General features: G+C 44.4%; 1 protein-coding gene across 2 annotated transcripts in view; it reads right to left on the reverse strand.

Moving 5' to 3' along the window:
• LOC122933338 (proline and arginine rich end leucine rich repeat protein) overlaps positions 1-21,994 on the reverse strand; it is a 286,012-nt gene extending 264,018 nt beyond the window's left edge. The window contains exons 1-2 of one of the 2 annotated variants that reach the window (XM_044288283.1): positions 21,787-21,994; positions 15,944-16,065 (exon numbers count right to left, since the gene is read on the reverse strand). In XM_044288283.1, the coding sequence (XP_044144218.1) occupies positions 15,944-15,952 (9 nt within the window). In that variant the 5' untranslated portion in view covers positions 15,953-16,065; positions 21,787-21,994. The remainder of the gene's footprint in view (positions 1-15,943; positions 16,066-21,786) is intronic. The other variant, XM_044288284.1, reaches the window with a different exon arrangement.
• Between the last annotated feature and the right edge of the window lie 487 nt (positions 21,995-22,481).

The raw sequence follows: 22,481 nt of genomic DNA on the forward strand, positions 1-22,481 counted from the left end.
AGCAATTGAAGGTGTTTGCTTAGATTAGATAACACAACTCAGAACTCTCAGTAGTGTTAACTGTACTCCATCTGTACTTTGGTGATCCACCCTAAATGGTGGCCCCTAAATGGGTGATGGTTCCTGACTAAGTCTGCAGTAACTGCTTAAGTTGGACAAAAGGGGAAGTCAGACAGGCTGAGTCAAAACCAGAGAACAACCAAGGAAGACGCAAATGCAGAGTAATACACTAAGCAGGGTCAGAACCAGTATCAGCAGTCAGAGGTGAAGTCACTGATAGGCAGAAGGTCAGGACAGGAATCAACATTAAAGACAAACTAAGCATGCTTTTGTGCATAAAGCCAACAAACAAGCTCTCTGATCTCAAGCTAGAATAGTGTTACTCCACCCTACATGCTTAGTGACCTTCCAAAATCCTGCCCCTGATTGGCGCACAGGCTGTTTGTAAGTGAATCTCCGATACATCAAATTTGTTTGACAGTAGAATGCTTGTGAAAAAAAAAATCCAATTAGTTTTGAATCAGTTCACTCATATCTAGTCAAAAGCTTTGTCATGAATGTGTCCTTATCCTTTAAGTAGATATATTAGACTTTAATTGAATGTGTATACATTGTAAGATAAATAAAATTTCAGGAAAGAGGAGCATTCATAAAACCTTTGCACAGCAGTGAATGTTCCTAGGAGTAGCCAGACTAATACATGGTCTGAACTGCAGTGATTTGTGGTGGTGTAGAGTCAGGGTAAAGGTGCAACAGTTGACGGGCAGTGATGGTCGGTTCGCAGTGTTCGCCAGCGAACACATGCGGCTGCCATCTTTAGTAGGGTAGACTCGCCCGTCTGGCGATGCACAGGTAAGCCCTTACCTGTGCCTGTGCCAAGAGCCGGTCTGAAATCAAATGCGGTCACCAGGAGCAGGCAGTTCTGAGAACAGCCGCCGGGCGCCTTCATCAGGCTGTTCTCGGAATTACCTGCTGCGGGTGACCGCATTTGATTTCAGAGCGGCACAGGTAAGGGCTTACCTGTGCATCGCTGGACGGGTGAGTCTACCTTACTAAAGATGGCAGCCCGCATGTATTCGCTGGCGAACACTGCGAACTGACCATCACTGTTGACGGGTGATTTCTTGTAGTTGTGTTACAGTAGTGGCTGTGAGCCAACACTGTCCTGTTAATCTTACCCAGTAGTCCAGACCCGTCTCCTGCTCCCATCCTCTGAGTGGCCCGGGTGTGTACAGGGATCTAATCCTAACGTTAACCGCTTGCCGCCACGCTAACGCCGAAAGGCGTCATTGCGGCGGCTCTCCCAGGCTACGCTAACGCCGATTGGCGTCATTTCGCGTGAGCCGAGATTTCCTGTGAACGCGCGCACACAGGCGCGCGCGCTCACAGGAACGGAAGGTAAGCGAGTGGATCTCCAGCCTGCCAGCGGCGATCGCTCGCTGGCAGGCTGGAGATGTGATTTTTTTAACCCCTAACAGGTATATTAGACGCTGTTTTGATAACAGCATCTAATATACCTGCTACCTGGTCCTCTGGTGGTCCCTTTTGTTTGGATCGACTACCAGAGGACACAGGTAGCTCAGTAAAGTAGCACCAAGAACCACTACCCTACACTACACCCCCCCTGTCACTTATTAACCCTTTATGAACCACTGATCACCCCTGATCACCCCATATAGACTCCCTGATCACCCCCTGTCATTGATCACCCCCCTGTAAGGCTCCATTCAGAGGTCCATATGATTTTTACGGATCCACGGATACATGGATCGGATCCGCAAAACACATACGGACGTCTGAATGGAGCCTTACAGGGGGGTGATCAATGACAAGGGGGTGATCATGCATATAGACTTCCTGATCACTTCCCTGTCATTGATCACCCCCCTGTCATTGATCACCCCCCTGTAAGGCTCCATTCAGACGTCCGTATGTGTTTTCAGTGGATCTGCAAAACACATACGGACGTCTGAATGGAGCCTTACAGGGGGGTGATCAATGACAGAGGGGTGATCACCCATATAGACTCCCTGATCACCTCCGTCATTGATCACCCCCCTGTAAGGCTCCATTCAGACGTCCGTATGATTTTTACGGATCCACTGATACATGGATCGGATCCGCAGAACACATGCGGATGTCTGAATGGAGCCTTACAGGGGGGAGATCAATGACAAGGGGGTGATCACGCATATAGACTTCCTGATCACTTCCCTGTCATTGATCACCCCCCTGTCATTGATCACCCCCCTGTAAGGCTCCATTCAGACGCCCGTATGTGTTTTACGCATCCACGCATCTATGGATCGGATCCGCAAAACACATACGGACGTCTGAATGGAGCTATACAGGGGGGTGATCAGTGACAGGGGGGTGATCACCCCATATACACTCCCTGATCACCTCCCTGTCATTGATCACCCCCTGTAAGGCTCCATTCAGACGCCCGTATGTGTTTTACGTATCCATGCATCCATGGATCGGATCCGCAAAACGCATACGGACGTCTGAATGGAGCCTTACAGGGGGGTGATCAGGGAGTCTATATGGGATGATCACCCCCTGTAAGGCTTCATTCAGACGTCTGTATGTGTTTTACGGATCCACGCATCTATGGATCGGATCCGCAAAACACATACGGACGTCTGAATGGAGCCTTACAGCGGGGTGATCAGTGACAGGGGGGTGATCACCCCATATACACTCCCTGATCACCCCCTGTCATTGATCACCCCCCTGTCATTGATCAACCCCCTGTAAGGCTCCATTCAGACGCCCGTATGTGTTTTACGGATCCACGCATCTATGGATCGGATCCGCAAAACGCATACTGACGTCTGAATGGAGCCTTACGGGGGGGGTGATCAATGACAGGGGGGTGATCACCCCATAAACACTTTCTGATCACCCCCTGTCATTGATCAACCCCCTGTCATTGATCACCCCCCTGTAAGGCTCCATTCAGACGTCCGAATGCGTTTTGCGGATCCGATCCATGGATGCGTGGATCCGTAAAACACATACGGGCATCTGAATGGAGCCTTACAAAGGGGTGATCAATGACAGGGGGGTGATCAATGACAGGGAAGTGATCAGAAATAGGGATGAGCGAACTCGAACTGTTTTCGTAAAAGTCCGGGTTCGGGTTCGGTGTTCGTCGCTTTCTTGGCGCTTTTGTGACGCTTTCTTGGCGCTTTTTGAAAGGCTGCAAAGCAGCCAATCAACAAGCGTCATACTACTTGCCCCAAGAGGCCATCACAGCCATGCCTACTATTGGCATGGCTGTGATTGGCCAGAGCACCATGTGACCCAGCCACTATTTAAGCTGGAGTCACATAGCGCTGCCCGTCACTCTGCTCTGATTAGCGTAGAGAGAGGTTGCGGCTGCGACAGTAGGGCGAGATTAGGCAGATTAACTCCTCCAAAGGATTTGATTATTGATCGATCTGCAGCTGTGGGTCATTGAGCTGCTGATCCTCAATTGCTCACTGTTTTTAGGCTGCCCAGACCGTTTGTCGGTCACTTTTTTCTGGGCTGATCGGCGGCCATTTTGTGTCTTGTGGTGCGCCAGCACAAGCTGCGACCAAGTGGATTTAACCCTCAATGGTGTGGTTGTTTTTTGGCTAAAGCCTACATCAGGGTGAAGCTGTCACACCAAGTGCATTTAACGAGCAATAGTCTGTTTATTTTTTGGCCATATACTACATCAGGGGCAAGCTGCGCCTGTCACCAAGTGCATTTAACCCTCAATGGTGTGGTTGTTTTTTGGCTAAAGCCTACATCAGGGTGAAGCGTTTACACCAAGTGCATTTAACCACCAATAGTCTGTTTATTTTTTGGCCATATACTACATCAGGGGCAAGCTGCGCCTGTCACCAAGTGCATTTAAACCTCAATGGTGTGGTTGTTTTTCGGCTAAAGCCTACATCAGGGTGAAGCGTTCACACCAAGTGCATTTAACCAGCAATAGTCTGTTTATTTTTTGGCCATATACTACATCAGGGGCAAGCTGCGCCCGTCACCAAGTGCATTTAACCCTCAGTAGTGTGGATGGTCAAGCTGTCACACCAAGTGCATTTAACCAGCAATAGTCTGTTCATTTTTTTGGCCATATACTACATCAGGGGCAAGCTGCGCCTGTCACCAAGTGCATTTAACCCTCAGTAGTGTGGTTGGTCAAGCTGTCACACCAAGTGCATTTAACCAGCAATAGTGTGGTTATTTTTTGGCCATATCCCAGTCTAATTCTGTCAGTAAATCTATACCTGTCACCTAGCGCCTAAATACTAGGCCTCAAATTTATATCCCGCTAAATCTGTCGTTACTACTGTACTGTTCTGGCTGGGCAAGTTATTTAGTGTCCGTCAAAGCACATTTTTTGCTCTGGGTTGAAATACAATTCCCAATTTAGCAATTTCCTAATTTAGTGGTTTCTGCTGTATCAGAGCTATTTGAAATCTATCCCTAAGAGGGTATATAATATTCAAGGTGCACATAGGGTCATTCAGAATAACTTCACACACACGCTACTGTGCATTTCCAAGTCTAATTCCGTCAGTAAATCTATACCTGTCACCCAGCGCCTAAATACTAGGCCTCAAATTTATATCCCGCTAAATCTGTCGTTACTACTGTACTGTTCTGGCTGGGCAAGTTATTTAGTGTCCGTCAAAGCACATTTTTTGCTCTGGGTTGAAATACAATTCCCAATTTAGCAATTTCCTAATTTAGTGGTTTCTGCTGTATCAGAGCTATTTGAAATCTATCCCTAAGAGGGTATATAATATTCAAGGTGCACATAGGGTCATTCAGAATAACTTCACACACACGCTACTGTGCATTTCCAAGTCTAATTCCGTCAGTAAATCTATACCTGTCACCCAGCGCCTAAATACTAGGCCTCAAATTTATATCCCGCTAAATCTGTCGTTACTACTGTACTGTTCTGGCTGGGCAAGTTATTTAGTGTCCGTCAAAGCACATTTTTTGCTCTGGGTTGAAATACAATTCCCAATTTAGCAATTTCCTAATTTAGTGGTTTCTGCTGTATCAGAGCTATTTGAAATCTATCCCTAAGAGGGTATATAATATTCAAGGTGCACATAGGTTCATTCAGAATAACTTCACACACACGCTACTGTGCATTTCCAAGTCTAATTCCGTCAGTAAATCTATACCTGTCACCCAGCGCCTAAATACTAGGCCTCAAATTTATATCCAGCTAAATCTGTCGTTACTGCTGTACTGTTCTGGCTGGGCAAGTTATTTAGTGTCCATCAAAGCACATTTTTTGTTCTGGGTTGAAATACAATTCCCAATTTAGCAATTTCCTAATTTAGTGGTTTCTGCTGTATCAGAGCTATTTGAAATCTATCCCTAAAAGGGTATATAATATTCAAGGTGCACATAGGGTCATTCAGAATAACTTCACACACACGCTACTGTGCATTTCCAAGTCTAATTCTGTCAGTAAATCTATACCTGTCACCCAGCGCCTAAATACTAGGCCTCAAATTTATATTCAGCTGAATTTGAATACAATACATTGGGCCAAATAATATTTTTGTTGTTGTGGTGAACGATAACAATGAGGAAAACATCTAGTAAGGGACGCGGACGTGGACATGGTCGTGGTGGTGTTAGTGGACCCTCTGGTGCTGGGAGAGGACGTGGCCGTTCTGCCACATCTACACGTCCTAGTGTACCAACTACCTCAGGTCCCAGTAGCCGCCTGAATTTACAGCGATATATGGTGGGGCCCAATGCCGTTCTAAGGATGGTAAGGCCTGAGCAGGTACAGGCATTAGTCAATTGGGTGGCCGACAGTGGATCCAGCACGTTCACATTATCTCCCACCCAGTCTTCTGCAGAAAGCGCACAGATGGCGCCTGAAAACCAACCCCATCAGTCTGTCACATCACCCCCATGCATATCAGGGAAACTGTCTGAGCCTCAAGTTATGCAGCAGTCTCTTATGCTGTTTGAAGACTCTGCTGGCAGGGTTTCCCAAGGGCATCCACCTAGCCCTTCCCCAGCGGTGGAAGACATAGACTGCACTGACGCACAACCACTTATGTTTCCTAATGATGAGGACATGGGAATACCACCTCAGCATGTCTCTGATGATGACGAAACACAGGTGCCAACTGCTGCGTCTTTCTGCAGTGTGCAGACTGAACAGGAGGTCAGGGATCAAGACTGGGTGGAAGACGATGCAGGGGACGATGAGGTCCTAGACCCCACATGGAATGAAGGTCGTGCCACTGACTTTCACAGTTCAGAGGAAGAGGCAGTGGTGAGACCGAGCCAACAGCGTAGCAAAAGAGGGAGCAGTGGGCAAAAGCAGAACACCCGCCGCCAAGAGACTCCGCCTGCTACTGACCGCCGCCATCTTGGACCGAGCACCCCAAAGGCAGCTTCAAGGAGTTCCCTGGCATGGCACTGTTTCAAACAATGTGCTGACGACAATACCCGAGTGGTTTGCACGCTGTGCCATCAGAGCCTGAAGCGAGGCATTAACGTTCTGAACCTTAGCACAACCTGCATGACCAGGCACCTGCATGCAAAGCATGAACTGCAGTGGAGTAAACACCTTAAAAACAAGGAAGTCGCTCAGGCTCCCCCTGCTACCTCTTCTGCTGCTGCCGCCCTCGGCCTCTTCTGTTGCTGCCGCCTCGGCCTCTTCCTCCGCCTCTGGAGGAACGTTGGCACCTGCCGCCCAGCAAACAGGGGATGTACCACCAACACCACCACCACCTCCGTCACCAAGCGTCTCAACCATGTCACACGGCAGCGTTCAGCTCTCCATCTCACAAACATTTGAGAGAAAGCGTAAATTCCCACCTAGCCACCCTCGATCCCTGGCCCTGAATGCCAGCATTTCTAAACTACTGGCCTATGAAATGCTGTCATTTAGGCTGGTGGACACAGGCAGCTTCAAACAGCTTATGTCGCTTGCTGTCCCACAGTATGTTGTTCCCAGCCGCCACTACTTCTCCAAGAGAGCCGTGCCTTTCCTGAACAACCAAGAATCCGATAAAATCAAGTGTGCACTGTGCAACGCCATCTGTAGCAAGGTCCACCTAACCACAGATACGTGGACCAGTAAGCACGGCCAGGGACGCTATATCTCCCTAACTGCACACTGGGTAAATGTAGTGGCAGCTGGGCCCCAGGCGGAGAGCTGTTTGGCGCACGTCCTTCCGCCGCCAAGGATCGCAGGGCAACATTCTTTGCCTCCTGTTGCCACCTCCTCCTTCTCGGCTTCCTCCTCCTCTTCTTCCACCTGCTCATCCAGTCAGCCACACACCATCACCACCAACTTCAGCACAGCCCGGAGTAAACGTCAGCAGGCCATTCTGAAACTCATGTGTTTGGGGGACAGGCCCCACACCGCACAGGAGTTGTGGCAGGGTATAGAACAACAGACTGACGAGTGGTTGCTGCCGGTGAGCCTCAAGCCCGGCCTGGTGGTGTGCGATAATGGGCGAAATCTCGTTGCAGCTCTGGGACTAGCCGGTTTGACGCACATCCCTTGCCTGGCGCATGTGCTGAATTTGGTGGTGCAGAAGTTCATTCACAACTACCCCGACATGTCAGAGCTGCTGCATAAAGTGCGGGGCGTCTGTTCGCACTTCCGGCGTTCACATCCTGCCGATGCTCGCCTGTCTGCGCTACAGCGTAACTTCGGCCTTCCCGCTCACCGCCTCATATGCGACGTGCCCACCAGGTGGAACTCCACCTTGCACATGCTGGACAGACTGTGCGAGCAGCAGCAGGCCATAGTGGAGTTTCAGCTGCAGCACGCACGGGTCAGTCGCACTGCGGAACAGCACCACTTCACCACCAATGACTGGGCCTCCATGCGAGACCTGTGTGCCCTGTTGCGCTGTTTCGAGTACTCCACCAACATGGCCAGTGGCGATGACGCCGTTATCAGCGTTACAATACCACTTCTATGTCTCCTTGAGAAAACACTTAGGGCGATGATGGAAGATGAGGTGGCCCAGGAGGAGGAGGAGGAGGAGGAAGAGGGGTCATTTTTAGCACTTTCAGGCCAGTCTCTTCGAAGTGACTCAGAGGGAGGTTTTTGGCAACAGCAGAGGCCAGGTACAAATGTGGCCAGCCAGGGCCCACTACTGGAGGACGAGGAGGACGAGGATGAGGAGGAGGTGGAGGAGGATGAGGATGAAGCATGGTCACAGCGGGGTGGCACCCAACGCAGCTCGGGCCCATCACTGGTGCGTGGCTGGGGGGAAAGGTAGGACGATGACGATACGCCTCCCACAGAGGACAGCTTGTCCTTTTTCCTGGGCAGCCTGGCACACATGAGCGACTACATGCTGCAGTGCCTGCGCAACGACAGCAGAGTTGCCCACATTTTAACGTGTGCGGACTACAGGGTTGCCACCCTGCTGGATCCACGCTACAAAGACAATGTGCCCACCTTACTTCCTGCACTGGAGCGTGATAGGAAGATGCGCGAGTACAAGCGCACGTTGGTAGACGCGCTACTTAGAGCATTCCCAAATGTCACAGGGGAACAAGTGGAAGCCCAAGGCCAAGGCAGAGGAGGAGCAAGAGGTCGCCAAGGCAGCTGTGTCACGGCCAGCTCCTCTGAGGGCAGGGTTAGCATGGCAGAGATGTGGAAAACTTTTGTCAACACGCCACAGCTAACTGCACCACCACCTGATATGCAACGTGTTAGCAGGAGGCAACATTTCACTAACATGGTGGAACAGTACGTGTGCACACCCCTCCACGTACTGACTGATGGTTCGGCCCCATTCAACTTCTGGGTCTCTAAATTGTCCACGTGGCCAGAGCTAGCCTTTTATGCCTTGGAGGTGCTGGCCTGCCCGGCGGCCAGCGTTTTATCTGAACGTGTATTCAGCACGGCAGGGGGTGTCATTACAGACAAACGCAGCCGCCTGTCTACAGCCAATGTGGACAAGCTGACGTTCATAAAAATTAACCAGGCATGGATCCCACAGGACCTGTCCGTCCCTTGTCCAGATTAGACATTAACTACCTCCCCTTAACCATATATTATTGTACTCCAGGGCACTTCCTCATTCAATCCTATTTTTATTTTCATTTTACCATTATATTGCGAGGCTATCCAAAGTTGAGTGAACCTCTCCTCTGTCTGGGTGCCGGGGCCTAAATATATGCCAATGGACTGTTCCAATGTTGGGTGACGTGAAGCCTGATTCTCTGCTATGACATGCAGACTAATTCTCTGCTGACATGAAGCCAGATCCTCTGTTACGGGGCCTCTCTCCTCTGCTTGGGTGCTGGGCCTAAATTTATGAAAATGGACTGTTGCATTGGTGGCTGACGTGAAGCCTGATTCTCTGCTATGATATGAAGACTGATTCTCTGCTGACATGAAGCCAGATTATCTGTTACGGGACCTCTCTCCTCTGCCTGGGTGCTGGGCCTAAATATCTGACAATGGACTGTTGCATTGGTGGCTGACGTGAAGCCTGATTCTCTGCTATGATATGAAGACTGATTCTCTGCTGACATGAAGCCAGATTGTCTGTTACGGGACCTCTCTCCTCTGCCTGGGTGCCGGGCCTAAATATCTGACATTGGACTGTTGCATTGGTGGCTGACGTGAAGCCTGATTCTCTGCTATGATATGAAGACTGATTCTCTGCTGACATGAAGCCAGATTGTCTGTTAAGGGACCTCTCTCCTCTGCCTGGGTGCTGGGCCTAAATTTATGAAAATGGACTGTTGCAGTGGTGGGTGACGTAAAGCCTGATTCTCTGCTATGACATGAAGACTGATTCTCTGCTGACATGAAGCCAGATTGTCTGTTACGGGACCTCTCTCCTCTGCCTGGGTGCTGGGCCTAAATTTATGAAAATGGACTGTTACAGTGGTGGGTGACGTGAAGCCTGATTCTCTGCTGTGACATGAAGCCAGATTGTCTGTTACGGGACCTCTCTCCTCTGCCTGGGTGCTGGGCCTAAATATCTGACAATGGACTGTTGCATTGGTGGCTGACGTGAAGCCTGATTCTCTGCTATGATATGAAGACTGATTCTCTGCTGACATGAAGCCAGATTGTCTGTTACGGGACCTCTCTCCTCTGCCTGGGTGCTTGGCCTAAATTTATGAAAATGGACTGTTGCAGTGGTGGGTGACGTGAAGCCTGATTCTCTGCTATGACATGAAGACTGATTCTCTGGTGACATGAAGCCAGATTCTCTGTTACGGGACCTCTCTCCTCTGCCTGGGTGCTGGGCCTGAATATCTGACAATGGACTGTTGCATTGGTGGCTGACGGGAAGCCTGATTCTCTGCTATGACATTAAGACTGATTCTCTGCTGACATGAAGCCAGATTCTCTGTTACGGGACCTCTCTCCTCTGCCTGGGTGCCGGGGCCTAAATATCTGAGAATGGACTGTTCCAGTGGTGGGTGACGTTAAGCCAGATTCTCTGCTATGGGACCTCTCTCCAATTGATTTTGGTTAATTTTTATTTATTTAATTTTTATTTTAATTCATTTCCCTATCCACATTTGTTTGCAGGGGATTTACCTACATGTTGCTGCCTTTTGCAGCCCTCTAGCCCTTTCCTTGGCTGTTTTACAGCCTTTTTAGTGCCGAAAAGTTCGGGTCCCCATTGACTTCAATGGGGTTCGGGTTTGGGACGAAGTTCGGATCGGGTTCGGATCCCGAACCCGAACATTTTCGGGAAGTTCGGCCGAACTTCTCGAACCCGAACATCCAGGTGTCCGCTCAACTCTAATCAGGAAGTCTATATGGGTGATCACCCCCTTGTCATTGATCACTCCCCTGTAAGGCTCCATTCAGATGTCCGTATGTGTTTTGCGGATCCGATCCATGTATCCGTAGATCCGTAAAAAACATACGGACGTCTGAATGGAGCCTTTCAGAGGGGTCATCAATGACAGAGGGGTGATCAGTGACAGGGGGGTGATCACCCCATATACACTCCCTGATCACCCCCCTGTCATTGATCACCCCCCTGTAAGGCTCCATTCAGACATTTTTTGGCCCAAGTTAGCGGAAATATATATATATATATATATATATATATATATATATGTTTTTTTACAAAGTCTCATATTCCACTAACTTGTCAAAAAATAAAATCTCACACGAACTTACCATACCCCTCACGGAATCCAAATGCGTAAAGTTTTTTAGACATTTATATTCCAGACTTCTTCTAACGCTTTAGGGCCCCTAAAATGCCAGGGCAGTATAAATACCCCACATGTGACCCCATTTCGGAAAGAAGACACCCCAAGGTATTCCGTGAGAGGCATATTGAGTCCATGAAAGATTGAAATTTTTGTCCCAAGTTAGCGGAAAGGGAGACTTTGTGAGAAAAAAATAAAATAAAACATTTCCGCTAACTTGTGCCCAAATTTTTTTTTTATATGAACTCGCCATGCCCCTCATTAAATACCTTGGGGTGTCTTCTTTCCAAAATGGGTTCACATGTGGGGTATTTATACTGCCCTGGCTTTTTAGGGGCCCGAAAGCGTGAGAAAAAGTCTGGGATCCAAATGTCAAAAAATGCCCTCCTAAAAGCAATTTGGGACGCTTTGCGCATCTAGGCTGCAAAAAAGTGTCACACATGTGGTATCGCCGTACTCAGGAGAAGTTGGGGAATGTGTCTTGGGGTGTCATTTTACATATACCCATGCTGGGTGAGATAAATATCTTGGTCAAATGCCAACTTTGTATAAAAAAATGCGAAAAGTTGTCTTTTGCAGAGATATTTCTCTCACTCAGCATGGGTATATGTAAAATGACACCCCAAAACACATTCCCCAACTTCTCCTGAGTACGGCGATACCAGATGTGTGACACTTTTTTGCAGCCTAGGTGGGCAAAGGGGCACACATTCCAAAGAGCACCTTTAGGATTTCACAGGTCATTTTTTACAAATTTTGATTTCAAACGACTTACCACACATTTGGGCCCCTAGAATGCCAGGGCAGTATAACTACCCCACAAGTGACCCCATTTTGGAAAGAAGACACCCCAAGGTATTCCGTGAGGGGTATGTCGTGTTCCTCGAATTTTTATTTTTTGTCCCAAGTTAGCAGAAACTGATGATTTATTTATTTTTATTTTTTTCTTACAAAGTCTCATATTCCACTATTTTGTGACAAAAAATAAAAAAATTCCATAAACTCACCATACCCCTCACGAAATAACTTAGGGTGTCTTCTTTCCAAAATGGGGTCACTTGTGGGGTAGTTATGCTGCCCTGGCATTCTAGGGGCCCAAATGTGTGGTAAGTAGTTTGAAATCAAAATCTGTAAAAAATGGCCAGTGAAATCCTAAAGGTGCTCTTTGGAATGTGGGCCCATTTGCGCATCTAGGCTGCAAAAAAGTGCCACACATCTGGTATCGCCGTACTCAGGAGAAGTTGGGCAATGTGTTTTGGGGTGTCATTTTACATATATCCATGCTGGGTGAGATAAATATCTCGTCAAAAGACAACTTTTCCCATTTTTTTATACAAAGTTGGCATTTGACCAAGATATTTATCTCACCCAGCATGGGTATATGTAAAATGACACCCCAAAACACATTCCCCAACTTCTCCTGAGTACGGCGATACCAGATGTGTGACACTTTTTTGCAGCCTAGGCGGGCAAAGGGGCACACTCCAAAGAGCACCTTTAGGATTTCACAGGTCATTTTTTACAGATTTTGATTTCAAACGACTTTCCACACATTTGGGCCCCTAGAATGCCAGGGCAGTATAACTACCCCACAAGTGACCCCATTTTGGAAAGAAGACACCCCAAGGTATTTTGTGATGGGCATAGTGAGTTCATGGAAGTTTTTGTTTTTTGTCACAAGTTAGTGGAACATGAGACTTTGTAAGAAAAAAAAACAAAACACCTTTTTCGCTAGCTTGTGACAAAAAATAAAAAGTTCTATGAACTCACTATGTCCATCAGCGAAGTCATCAGTGTCTACTTTCCGAAATGGGGTCATTTGTGGGGGTTTTCTGCTGTCTGGGCATTGTAGAACCTCAGGAAACATGACAGGTGCTCAGAAAGTCAGAGCTGCTTCAAAAAGCGGAAATTCACATTTTTGTACCATAGTTTGTAAACGCTATAACTTTTACCCAAACCATTTTTTTTTACCCAAACATTTTTTTTTATCAAAGACATGTAGAGCAATAAATTTAGCGAAAAATGTATATATGGATGTCGTTTTTTTTTTTGCTAAATTTTACAACTGAAAATGAAAAATGTCATTTTCTGGCCAAAAAATCATTAAATTTCGATTAATAACAAAAAAAGTAAAAATGTCAGCAGCAATGAAACACCACCAAATGAAATCTCTATTAGTGAGAAGAAAAGGAGGTAAAATTCATTTGGGTGGTAAGTTGCATGACCGAGAAATAAACCGCTAAAGTTGTGGAGTGCCGATTTGTAAAAAAGGGCCTGGTCACTAGGGGGGTATAAACCTGTGGTCCTTAAGTGGTTAAGCTTCGTTTCCATGGAATTTCTTTATCTGCTCTCATGAGTAGCATCATTCTCATTCAAATCACACAAACATTTCCAGACTCAGTAAAACTGATGGAAAGTGACTTAGCAGAAGTTACAGCCACAAGAAAGTAAGAAGCTGGAGGGGGAAACGTATTACTTGGCAAACAATGTGTAGTTTATTTGTAAATGTTGTCTATCATAACAAAGTTTCAGTGGAACATAAAAAGAAGCAGCAATATTATAGAAAATGTACTACAGATGTAGCTGAGCTAAAATTTATTCTGATAACATGTCACAGTGTTTGTTATCTTGTGACAAAAGCCATTGTAATTAGTTAACTTTTTCTTGCAATTCATTTTTTAACACGTTTACTATCAAGTTTAGCTTGGCTGCATCTATACCTACAGTCCTAAGTGATGTATTGATAAGTAGATCTGCATTTATAGTTCAGTTTCTTACTGGAACCATTTGACAAGCTTTTTTTACACAAATACCATGGTTTTCAAAAATCTGATATAAAAAGCTACAAAACAGTGATAGTTTCATGAGAAGGCATATCAGGCACAGATGCGGAACCTGATGGACCCTAATATAACTCATCGTGGTCTGTTGGTCCCAGTAGCTGTCTTTCGTGGATTTTTTTTTTATTTTTTATGTAAAAGCTTACTAAATGCTGCCAGGTAGGAAAATAAATATAGGGTAGCTGGGAAGACCTGAACCAGCCACTTTAAATGTAGAAATTGCTTTAACTATACAGTAGAGTATTAAAGTTAACCTGTCACCAAGGAAATGCAATGTAAACTACAGGCAGCATGTTATAGAGCAGGACGAACTGAATGCCTTTATAGTCCAGAATGAGCATGGACATAAATTAATAAATTACAAGTGGAAATTAATGAATTTTTACAAAATTTGCCAGACTTCACCAAGAAATTTGATTAATTACAAGTTAATACATCACAAATCTCTATAAATCAGGTGTACCCAGGCCACTCTGCCTTAGGGTACGGCCACACGGAGCAGCCCTGCTGCAGGTGGGTTGCGGCCATACTGCAGTGAGGAACCTCGCAGCCAATTAGCCTACAGCTACCTTTGATTTAATAATAAAGATAGCACTGTATAGTCGGTGCGGCACCTTTAAACAGGGGCTGTTGCTGATATGGGATTTGGCTGGTTAGGTCGGGGGACAATATGCAAATTATTGCTGTTCTGTCTTGCAATTTCCTGCAGGTTATTTGACAGTAAAGTCAGAATATAAATCGGCTCTGGCATACCCACTTCTGCAACCCCAACACTCTCCTGCCCTACAGGTGGCAGCTCTTCTTCTGCCATCTGCTTTTCCTCCTTTTCCGCATTACTTAATATTGATAAGACTATGCCATCAGAAACACCCTGCTCCTCCTCTTTCTGCATCTTGCTGACTTTTCTAGGAGATGGAGACTTTGACGGATGATTTAGAAGAAGTAAATCCAGCAATAGCTGAGGATGGTCATCATTAGGACCTAGCCCCTGTAAGGCTACTTTCACACCAGCGTTTTTGCTGGATCCATCATGCATCAGTAAAAACGCTTCTGTCAAAATAATGCAACAGTCTGCATTTGTTCTGAACAGATCCGGTTGTATTATCTCTAAAATAGCCAAGACAGATCAGTCTCTAAAACCATTGTAACTCAATGGGGGATGTATCTGTTTTCTTTTGTTTCTAATAAAACGGATCCACCACCATTGACTTACATTGCTGCGCACCACATCACGGACAGAAAAACTCTGCTTGCAGCGTTTTTCTGTCTGTGAGGGGGATGCAATTAAATGGAATGGAATGCTTTCTGGTGCATTCTGTTTCGTTCAGTTTTATCCCCATTGACAAATCCACTGTGATGGATCTCAATAGTTGAAAGGGAAAGCACAGATGTGAAAGCCTATAGGGTGCAGACAGGATATATTGGTTGGCATGCTGGCAGTGGAATAATAAAGGCTCTAATCTTATTGGTATTGAATTACATATCTTAGTTTATAGCTAATGTAGGAATAAATAAATTAAACTGACACAGAATAAGTCTCCCTGCACCCTCCCTCTCCAATATTTTTCTATTATTCCTTTTCAGCAACACTGTTCCTAGTGCATGAGCACTTGCCATGTCTCTCCCATGTTCAGTTCATAGGACAATGGCGGAGACTGAGTGGGATGGTGGTTTTATAGGGATGACTATTTGCGGATTCGCTGGCTGCACGGCATTATGGGTGATTTTGTGTCCCAAGGCTTCTTACTATCATTTTGTAACATTTTCAACCATCATTTTAGAAAAACCTAATTTGTTACCATTAGTGATGAGCGATCGGAATTTCTGGGTAAAATTAGATTTACCGCAAAGCTGAATTTCATCGTGCTTCGTGATAGCGACTCTATGACTGACATAGTGTAAAAAAAAAAATATAATACCTGATCCATTTGCTCACGAGGGGCCAGCCGCCGCAATCGTTCTTGAAGATCTTGGAGGAAATCCTATGACATGTTTGGCGAGATTTTGCGGCAGACCTGCAAGCAAGATTGCAGCGGCCGGCCTGTTGCAAGCAAATGGATCAGGTAAGTATTTTTGTATGGACACGGCATCTGAGGGGTACAATGATAGGGAGCAGCACAATCACTGCTCCCTGTCATTGCCACCCACTACTTACAAAGAAATGCGCTTTGTGATTAAGTTTTTTGTAAAGTTCAGCAAAGCAGCCTCATTGAATTTATTTATACTTCAATCGTCACTAGTTACCATGAAAATTTGGATTATAACAAGTTATACTGAATCTTTTACCATAAAACAATATATTAATCTTAATATTAATATTAAGCATTTTGGGACACAATAATGCTAATGATGTTTATTTTCATGATGGGGCAGGGGTGTGCGCATATCTCATTGGGCCCCATAGCAAAACTTTATGTGGGCCTACTGCACCTAGTTTCTCAGTGTATGTGCGTCAATCACTCCCAGGCAATGCAGAACATGCACAATGTCCAAGATTTCTGATAATAATAATTATTAGAATTTTTTTAATCAAGTGGAAAAAAATTTCATTAAAAACTAATAATTTCAAATAATTGCCCTTGGTCTCACCCACTTTATCCAACTTTTATGTTGGAAAAAGTGGAACAGGTGCTTCAAATATATGGCGCTCATTTTGAGCACCATATCTTTAAATGTATTTATACCTGTAAACTGTCAAACATACATTAATAAATCTCCTGCCTCTATAAATTAACCCCTTTGCTAGCAGCGCTGTATGAGCGAAGTGCAAGCATGGAGCCTACTCGCACATGCACATGGCCGGCACATCTCCGATGTTTTGAATAATGCCAATCGCAGTAATTAAAGCTTTTAGATGCTGTGATCAAGTGTGATCACGGCATCTAAAGGGTGAAATACTCGGAAGCTTGCGCTTTTGGGTTTCTTACCGGTATCCTTGCCAGTAATTGATTTCAATACCCTGGGTCTCTATTAAGATACCTAGGGTATATAATCTTCAATTCTTATTTTGGCCAGCAGGTGGCAGGAAAACATAATAAATTAGCAATTCTCCTTAAATAATATGTCTAAAAGACCCATGATTGTTCAGAATTAGAAAAAAATATATTCTGTAGACTCATATATACATTAAAAAGTTAAAAAAAAATTATAAAATATATGCAAAATTAAAAAAATATTTAAGTTTAAATCACCCCCTTTTCTGTAGAATATTAATATCACTGCGACCAAAAACTCCCATACTATTAAAATATGAAAATATTTTTCCAATATGGCATAATGGAAAAAAGAGTTAAAATGGCCAATATGCCATTTTTTCATTGCTTCTCTTACCCCAAAAATTTTTACAAAATCTTATCAAAAAGTCACACACTCCAATATGGTATCAATAAAAATTACAGATTGACCGCCAAAAATGAGACCCCGCACAGCTCAGTAGATATAAGTATAAAAAAGTAATGGGGGTCAGAATATAGTGAATTATTTTTTTATCAGTTTAAATTAAATTTTACACTATTTAGACATAAAAACCCTACACATATGTGGTATCGTTGTAATCAAACTGACCCAGAGAATGATGGGCACAGGTTAGTTTTGATGCAAACGGAACGCCGTGGTAACAAAACCCACAAAATGGTGGATGAATTGCGTTTTTTTTCCAATTCCACCCCGTTTAGAATATTTTTTCCTGCTTCCCGCTACATTGTATGCCAAAATAAATAGTGGCATTAGAAAGTAAAACTTGTCCCTGCAAAAAAATAAGCACTCATGCAGGTATGTGAATAGAAAAGTTAAAAAGTTATGGCTCAAGGAGGATAGGGAAGAAAAATGAAACCACCAAAATGAAAAAAAAACTCTGGTATCCTAAGGGCTAATGCAACTACCATGGATACTGCAGCTCAGCTTCCTTTCAAGTGAATAGGAGTTGAGCAGGAGTACACTGAAGGTGGAAACTACACAGTGGATGGAATTCAGGCTTCATAAATATACCCCCACCCCAGTATTTATTTTTACTAAGGTAAAAATTCTAAACCTAGAGCCTGGCTCTATATTTTCACACAAATTCTTTTTTTGCTAAGACAAGAATTTGCCAGTCTAGCCTTAGAGCCATTGTGCTGTACTTTCACACACATACAGGTGAAACTTGAATAATGTGAATATCGTGCAAAGTTCATTTATTTCAGTAATAAAACTTAAAAGGTGAAGCTAACACATGAGATAGACTCTTTACATGCAAAGCGAGATATTTCAAGGCTTTATTTGTTAGTATTTGGATGATTAGGGCTTATAGCTTATGAAACCCCAAAGTCTCAATTTTGAGGTACCCTTTGCTCAGGGGGTATGGATTAATTAGCTGACTAGATTGTGACGCTTTGAGCCTAGAATATTGAACCTTTTCACAAAATTCTAATTTTAAGCTGCATTAATGCAGTTCCTTTTAATTGGCATTACTGAAATAAATAGACTTTTGCACGATATTCTAATTTTTCGAGTATCACCTGTATACAACATATGCATTTTTTCCTTGTAAAGTTGTTGCGTGCATCATTCTATTATTTGCTCGAAATATTACATGGAGGCACAAAAATACCCTATTTAAATTATACTAATGATGATTGCAGGAGTATACACAGTGTTTTTCTGTCACATTAAAGCTCAGCTTTTATTCATCAACATTAGGACAGCCAACAGTGAATTAAAATCACATCTGGGCTCTAAGCCAACTTATTATTTAGCTGCATTTGCAGTAAAATGTTTATGTTCAACACTTGAACTGTCTGCTGTGAATATCTAGGGATATGTCTGCAGACCGTATCCCAAGCGCATTGGCTGGTTATCAAAGTCCCAGGTACAGTTAAAAACTAAGACAGTGCCGTACCCCCACCCCATGTTGCGCTATAGAATGTGACTATCATTACTTTCCGTTAGATTAATATTAGTACATAGGATTCTCAACAGTTGATAGAGACCATTTTCGATGTATGCACAGATTTGTTTAAGGCCTATTGCACGCGGCCGTTTGGCTTCTTCAGTGTTTTGCGGTCCGTTTTTCATGGATCCGTTGTTCCGTTTTTTCGTTTCCGTTGTGTTTCTGTTTCTGTTCCGTTTTTCCGTTCCGTTTTTCCGTATGGCATATACAGTATACAGTAATTACATAGATAAAATTGGGCTGGCCATAACATTTTCAATAGATGGTTCAGGAAAAAACGGAACGGCATTTCCGTATGTGTTCCATTTTTTTTGTGGATCCATTGACTTGAATGGAGCCACGGACCGTGATTTGCGGGCAATAATAGGACATGTTCTATGTTAAAACGGAACGGAAATATGGAAACGGAAGGCATATGGAGTACATTCCGTTTTTTTGCCGAACCATTGAAATGAATGGTTCCGTATACGGACCGTATACGGAACGCAAAAAACGGCCAGTAAACGAGAAAAAAAACGGACGTGTGCAATAGGCCTAACACATACATTTTGACAGTGCAATGTCACAACAAGGGGAAACAAACTGAAGACTGGCTTAAACAGCTAGTATGGAGCTGAATTTATCAGGATATTGCTTTGCACAAGTGCAATTCACATTTTTACTTTTTAACATAGTCGTTATAAACTGTTAACACAAAGGGTTTCTAAGGGTAAGACCAAATGGTGAGGCAGGGATCACCCATTCGTGGGAGCCAATATTACAGATGATTTTGCATGGTTTCCTAACATCATTAAAGGGCATTTGTTAACAGTTTTGAGCATGCTAAACTACTGATAACACTAGGCAGGGTTGGGGAAGAAGAGGACAAACATAGCTTTTGCAGAGAGTTTTATTTTTAAATGTCTTGATTAGTGACAATATGAATTTTGATTCCACCAGATTCTGCTCCTTAAAAGGCTTCTGTAAGCACATTTGTACCTATGAGACTGTCTGACTTGTTACATGTGCGCTTAGCAGCTGAAGGCATATGTGTTGGCCCCATGTTCATATATATAAGCAAATGATCCTCTGTCAGGTGCATTGCAATTATTCATAGAAACTCTGCTCTCTCTGCAAGGGCTGCACCCTCTCCACTTTGATTGACAGGGCCAGGCAGTGTAAACGTGATCAGTTGATCACACCTGGCCCTGTCAATTAAAGAGGAGAGGGTGTGGCAGTTGCAGAGAGAGCAGAGCCTCTAGATGTATTTGCCATGCCTCCTGTTGTTCTTAATGGAGAGAGCTGATTACTGCAGCACTGCTCTCACTGAAATGAATGGGAGCAGTACTGCAGTAACCAACTCTGTCCACTACATAATGGACAAAGCTATATGATTCTGACACCTATTTCATACACTAGAGCAGGGGTACACAACCTTTTCTGGTTGGGGGCCACATTGTCAGACTAAAGGAATCCCAAGGGCCAAAGGCCCAAAAATAAAAGTTTAAGGGGTATTACCAACTGATATACTGTATTTATTGCATATTGTACATACAGTATATACTATAAATGTCTGGTTACGCCTCCAGGATTCACATCTAATGGGAGAATACATGAAAAATGCATGTGAGCAGCCACAAGACATAGACATACATGTCTGTCACCAGATGATTGGGGGCCGCACAGAATGATATCGAGGGCCGCATGTGGCCCCCGGGCCGCAGGTTGTGCACCCCTGCACTAGAGTAACTTGGGAACTGGTGATTTGTGGAGGTGCAGGGAGTTTGATCTCCACTAATCAAATATTGATAACCTATCCTGACGATCAATATTAAAATCCTGTAAAACCCCTTTAAGTGCACTGGAGGTGGAGCTTCAATGTGATGGGCACTCTGCTCCCTGCATTGAGCTGCTTCACAGACCCTGCCCTCTACTGAGTGACAACTGTAGTGGCAATGTCACTCAGAACAGAGGGGTGGGACAGTGAAGCCGTTCTGTACAAAAAGCAGAAGGCACTTCATAGTGAAGCTCGGCCTCCAGTGCACTTAAGGAGCAGAATCTGGCAAAATGAAAGCTCCACAATAGATATGTGTTCAATGCTCTTTCTAGGACCATGTAGTGCTGTCAGCAGTTTAGCAAAGTTTTAGTCAAAAGTGTTGACAGATTCTCTTTTAAAAAAAAAAAAATGCAAACACTGGCATTTTGGTTAGCAACAAACTCCCCCACAGATGTTCTAATCAGAACTCCAGTTTGCATGTATGTTCAATGAAAAACCCAGCTGTGTTTTGACAAAAATGCTAAAAAAAAACCTCAAATGGAACGCTATGTACTGAATTTCATAATTCACTATAGACTTGAAAGTTGCAAAAGAATGCATAATTAGTGGAAAAATGAAAAAAAAAATCCAAAACTGGGGGGGGGGGGAAGCAAAAATAAGACTCTGTATGCAACCAGTCACAAGGATTATTGCATCTTTTGGCCCTTGTACACATGTTCTAACAGCCCTGCTTCCATACAGTATGCTGCAGTATTTGAACTGGAAATGCAGCAAAGGATTTCTTTGTACAGTGTTTACTGCTAATGGCTCTCTTACTAGCAGTTGTGACACTTTTAGGTGTTCTTTAAAGCTTAGGTTTATGCAGGCCAAGGAAGGCTGGTCATCAGAACATTTTCTGGATAGTCTATGGGTTATGTGCAGAAACAATCAGCTTTTGTAACATAAAATACAACAACACTGCTTGGCTGCTCCCAGTGGAACACTGCAGCTTAAAACATGCAGAACAATTTCATTGTACAACTTAATCATAAAATCTGATGTCCTACTCTATTCCTCATGTGAAATCACAAATATCTTACCTGTGAGGGAGCCTGTCACGACAGCTGGATGTAAATGGGCTTTGTTCCCAGAGAAATATTTGGATTTCCCCTTCACTCCCTCAATTTCGTTCTTTACTTCTTTCACTTCAGATCCCTGTGAGCAGATATTTGCGTTTTCTGGGATACAGGGAAGAAGGGTGGGAAGAGAAATGTACGGGAGGGGAGAGTGTTAGGGAGGAGGACAAGAGAGAGGATGAAAAGGGGAAAAGGAGAGAGGAGGGTAAAGGAGGGGATAATGACAGAATTAAAGTTAGTGGGGGGAGTACAATGAAGTCTTTATTTGGCAGCTAGAGCTTGTTGGATTTATTCCTGCTCACTAGCACTCGCTCCTGTACACACCTTCCATTCAGTAATGTTCTGTTCTCATAAACAGCAAGTAACACAAACAACAGTAAAGCACAAATCTGCTTTAGGCCTCTTTCACACGAACATGTGGGCTCTGTGGCCATATTGCGGACCTCATTTGCGGATCTGCGATACACAGGTGCTGTTCCGTGGGCATTCTTCATCACGGATGCGGATCCATTCACTTGAATGGGCCCGTAGATGCAGAATGGTGCGGAATGGAAGTACGGAACGGAACCCTACGGAAGCACTATGAAGCACTACGCAGCACGGTCAAGGTGGGCACACGTTCATGTGCAAGAGGCCTTACCCAAAAACCATAAAAGTAA

The sequence above is a fragment of the Bufo gargarizans genome, chromosome 3, assembly GCF_014858855.1.
Source record: "Bufo gargarizans isolate SCDJY-AF-19 chromosome 3, ASM1485885v1, whole genome shotgun sequence".
Lineage (NCBI taxonomy): Eukaryota > Metazoa > Chordata > Amphibia > Anura > Bufonidae > Bufo > Bufo gargarizans.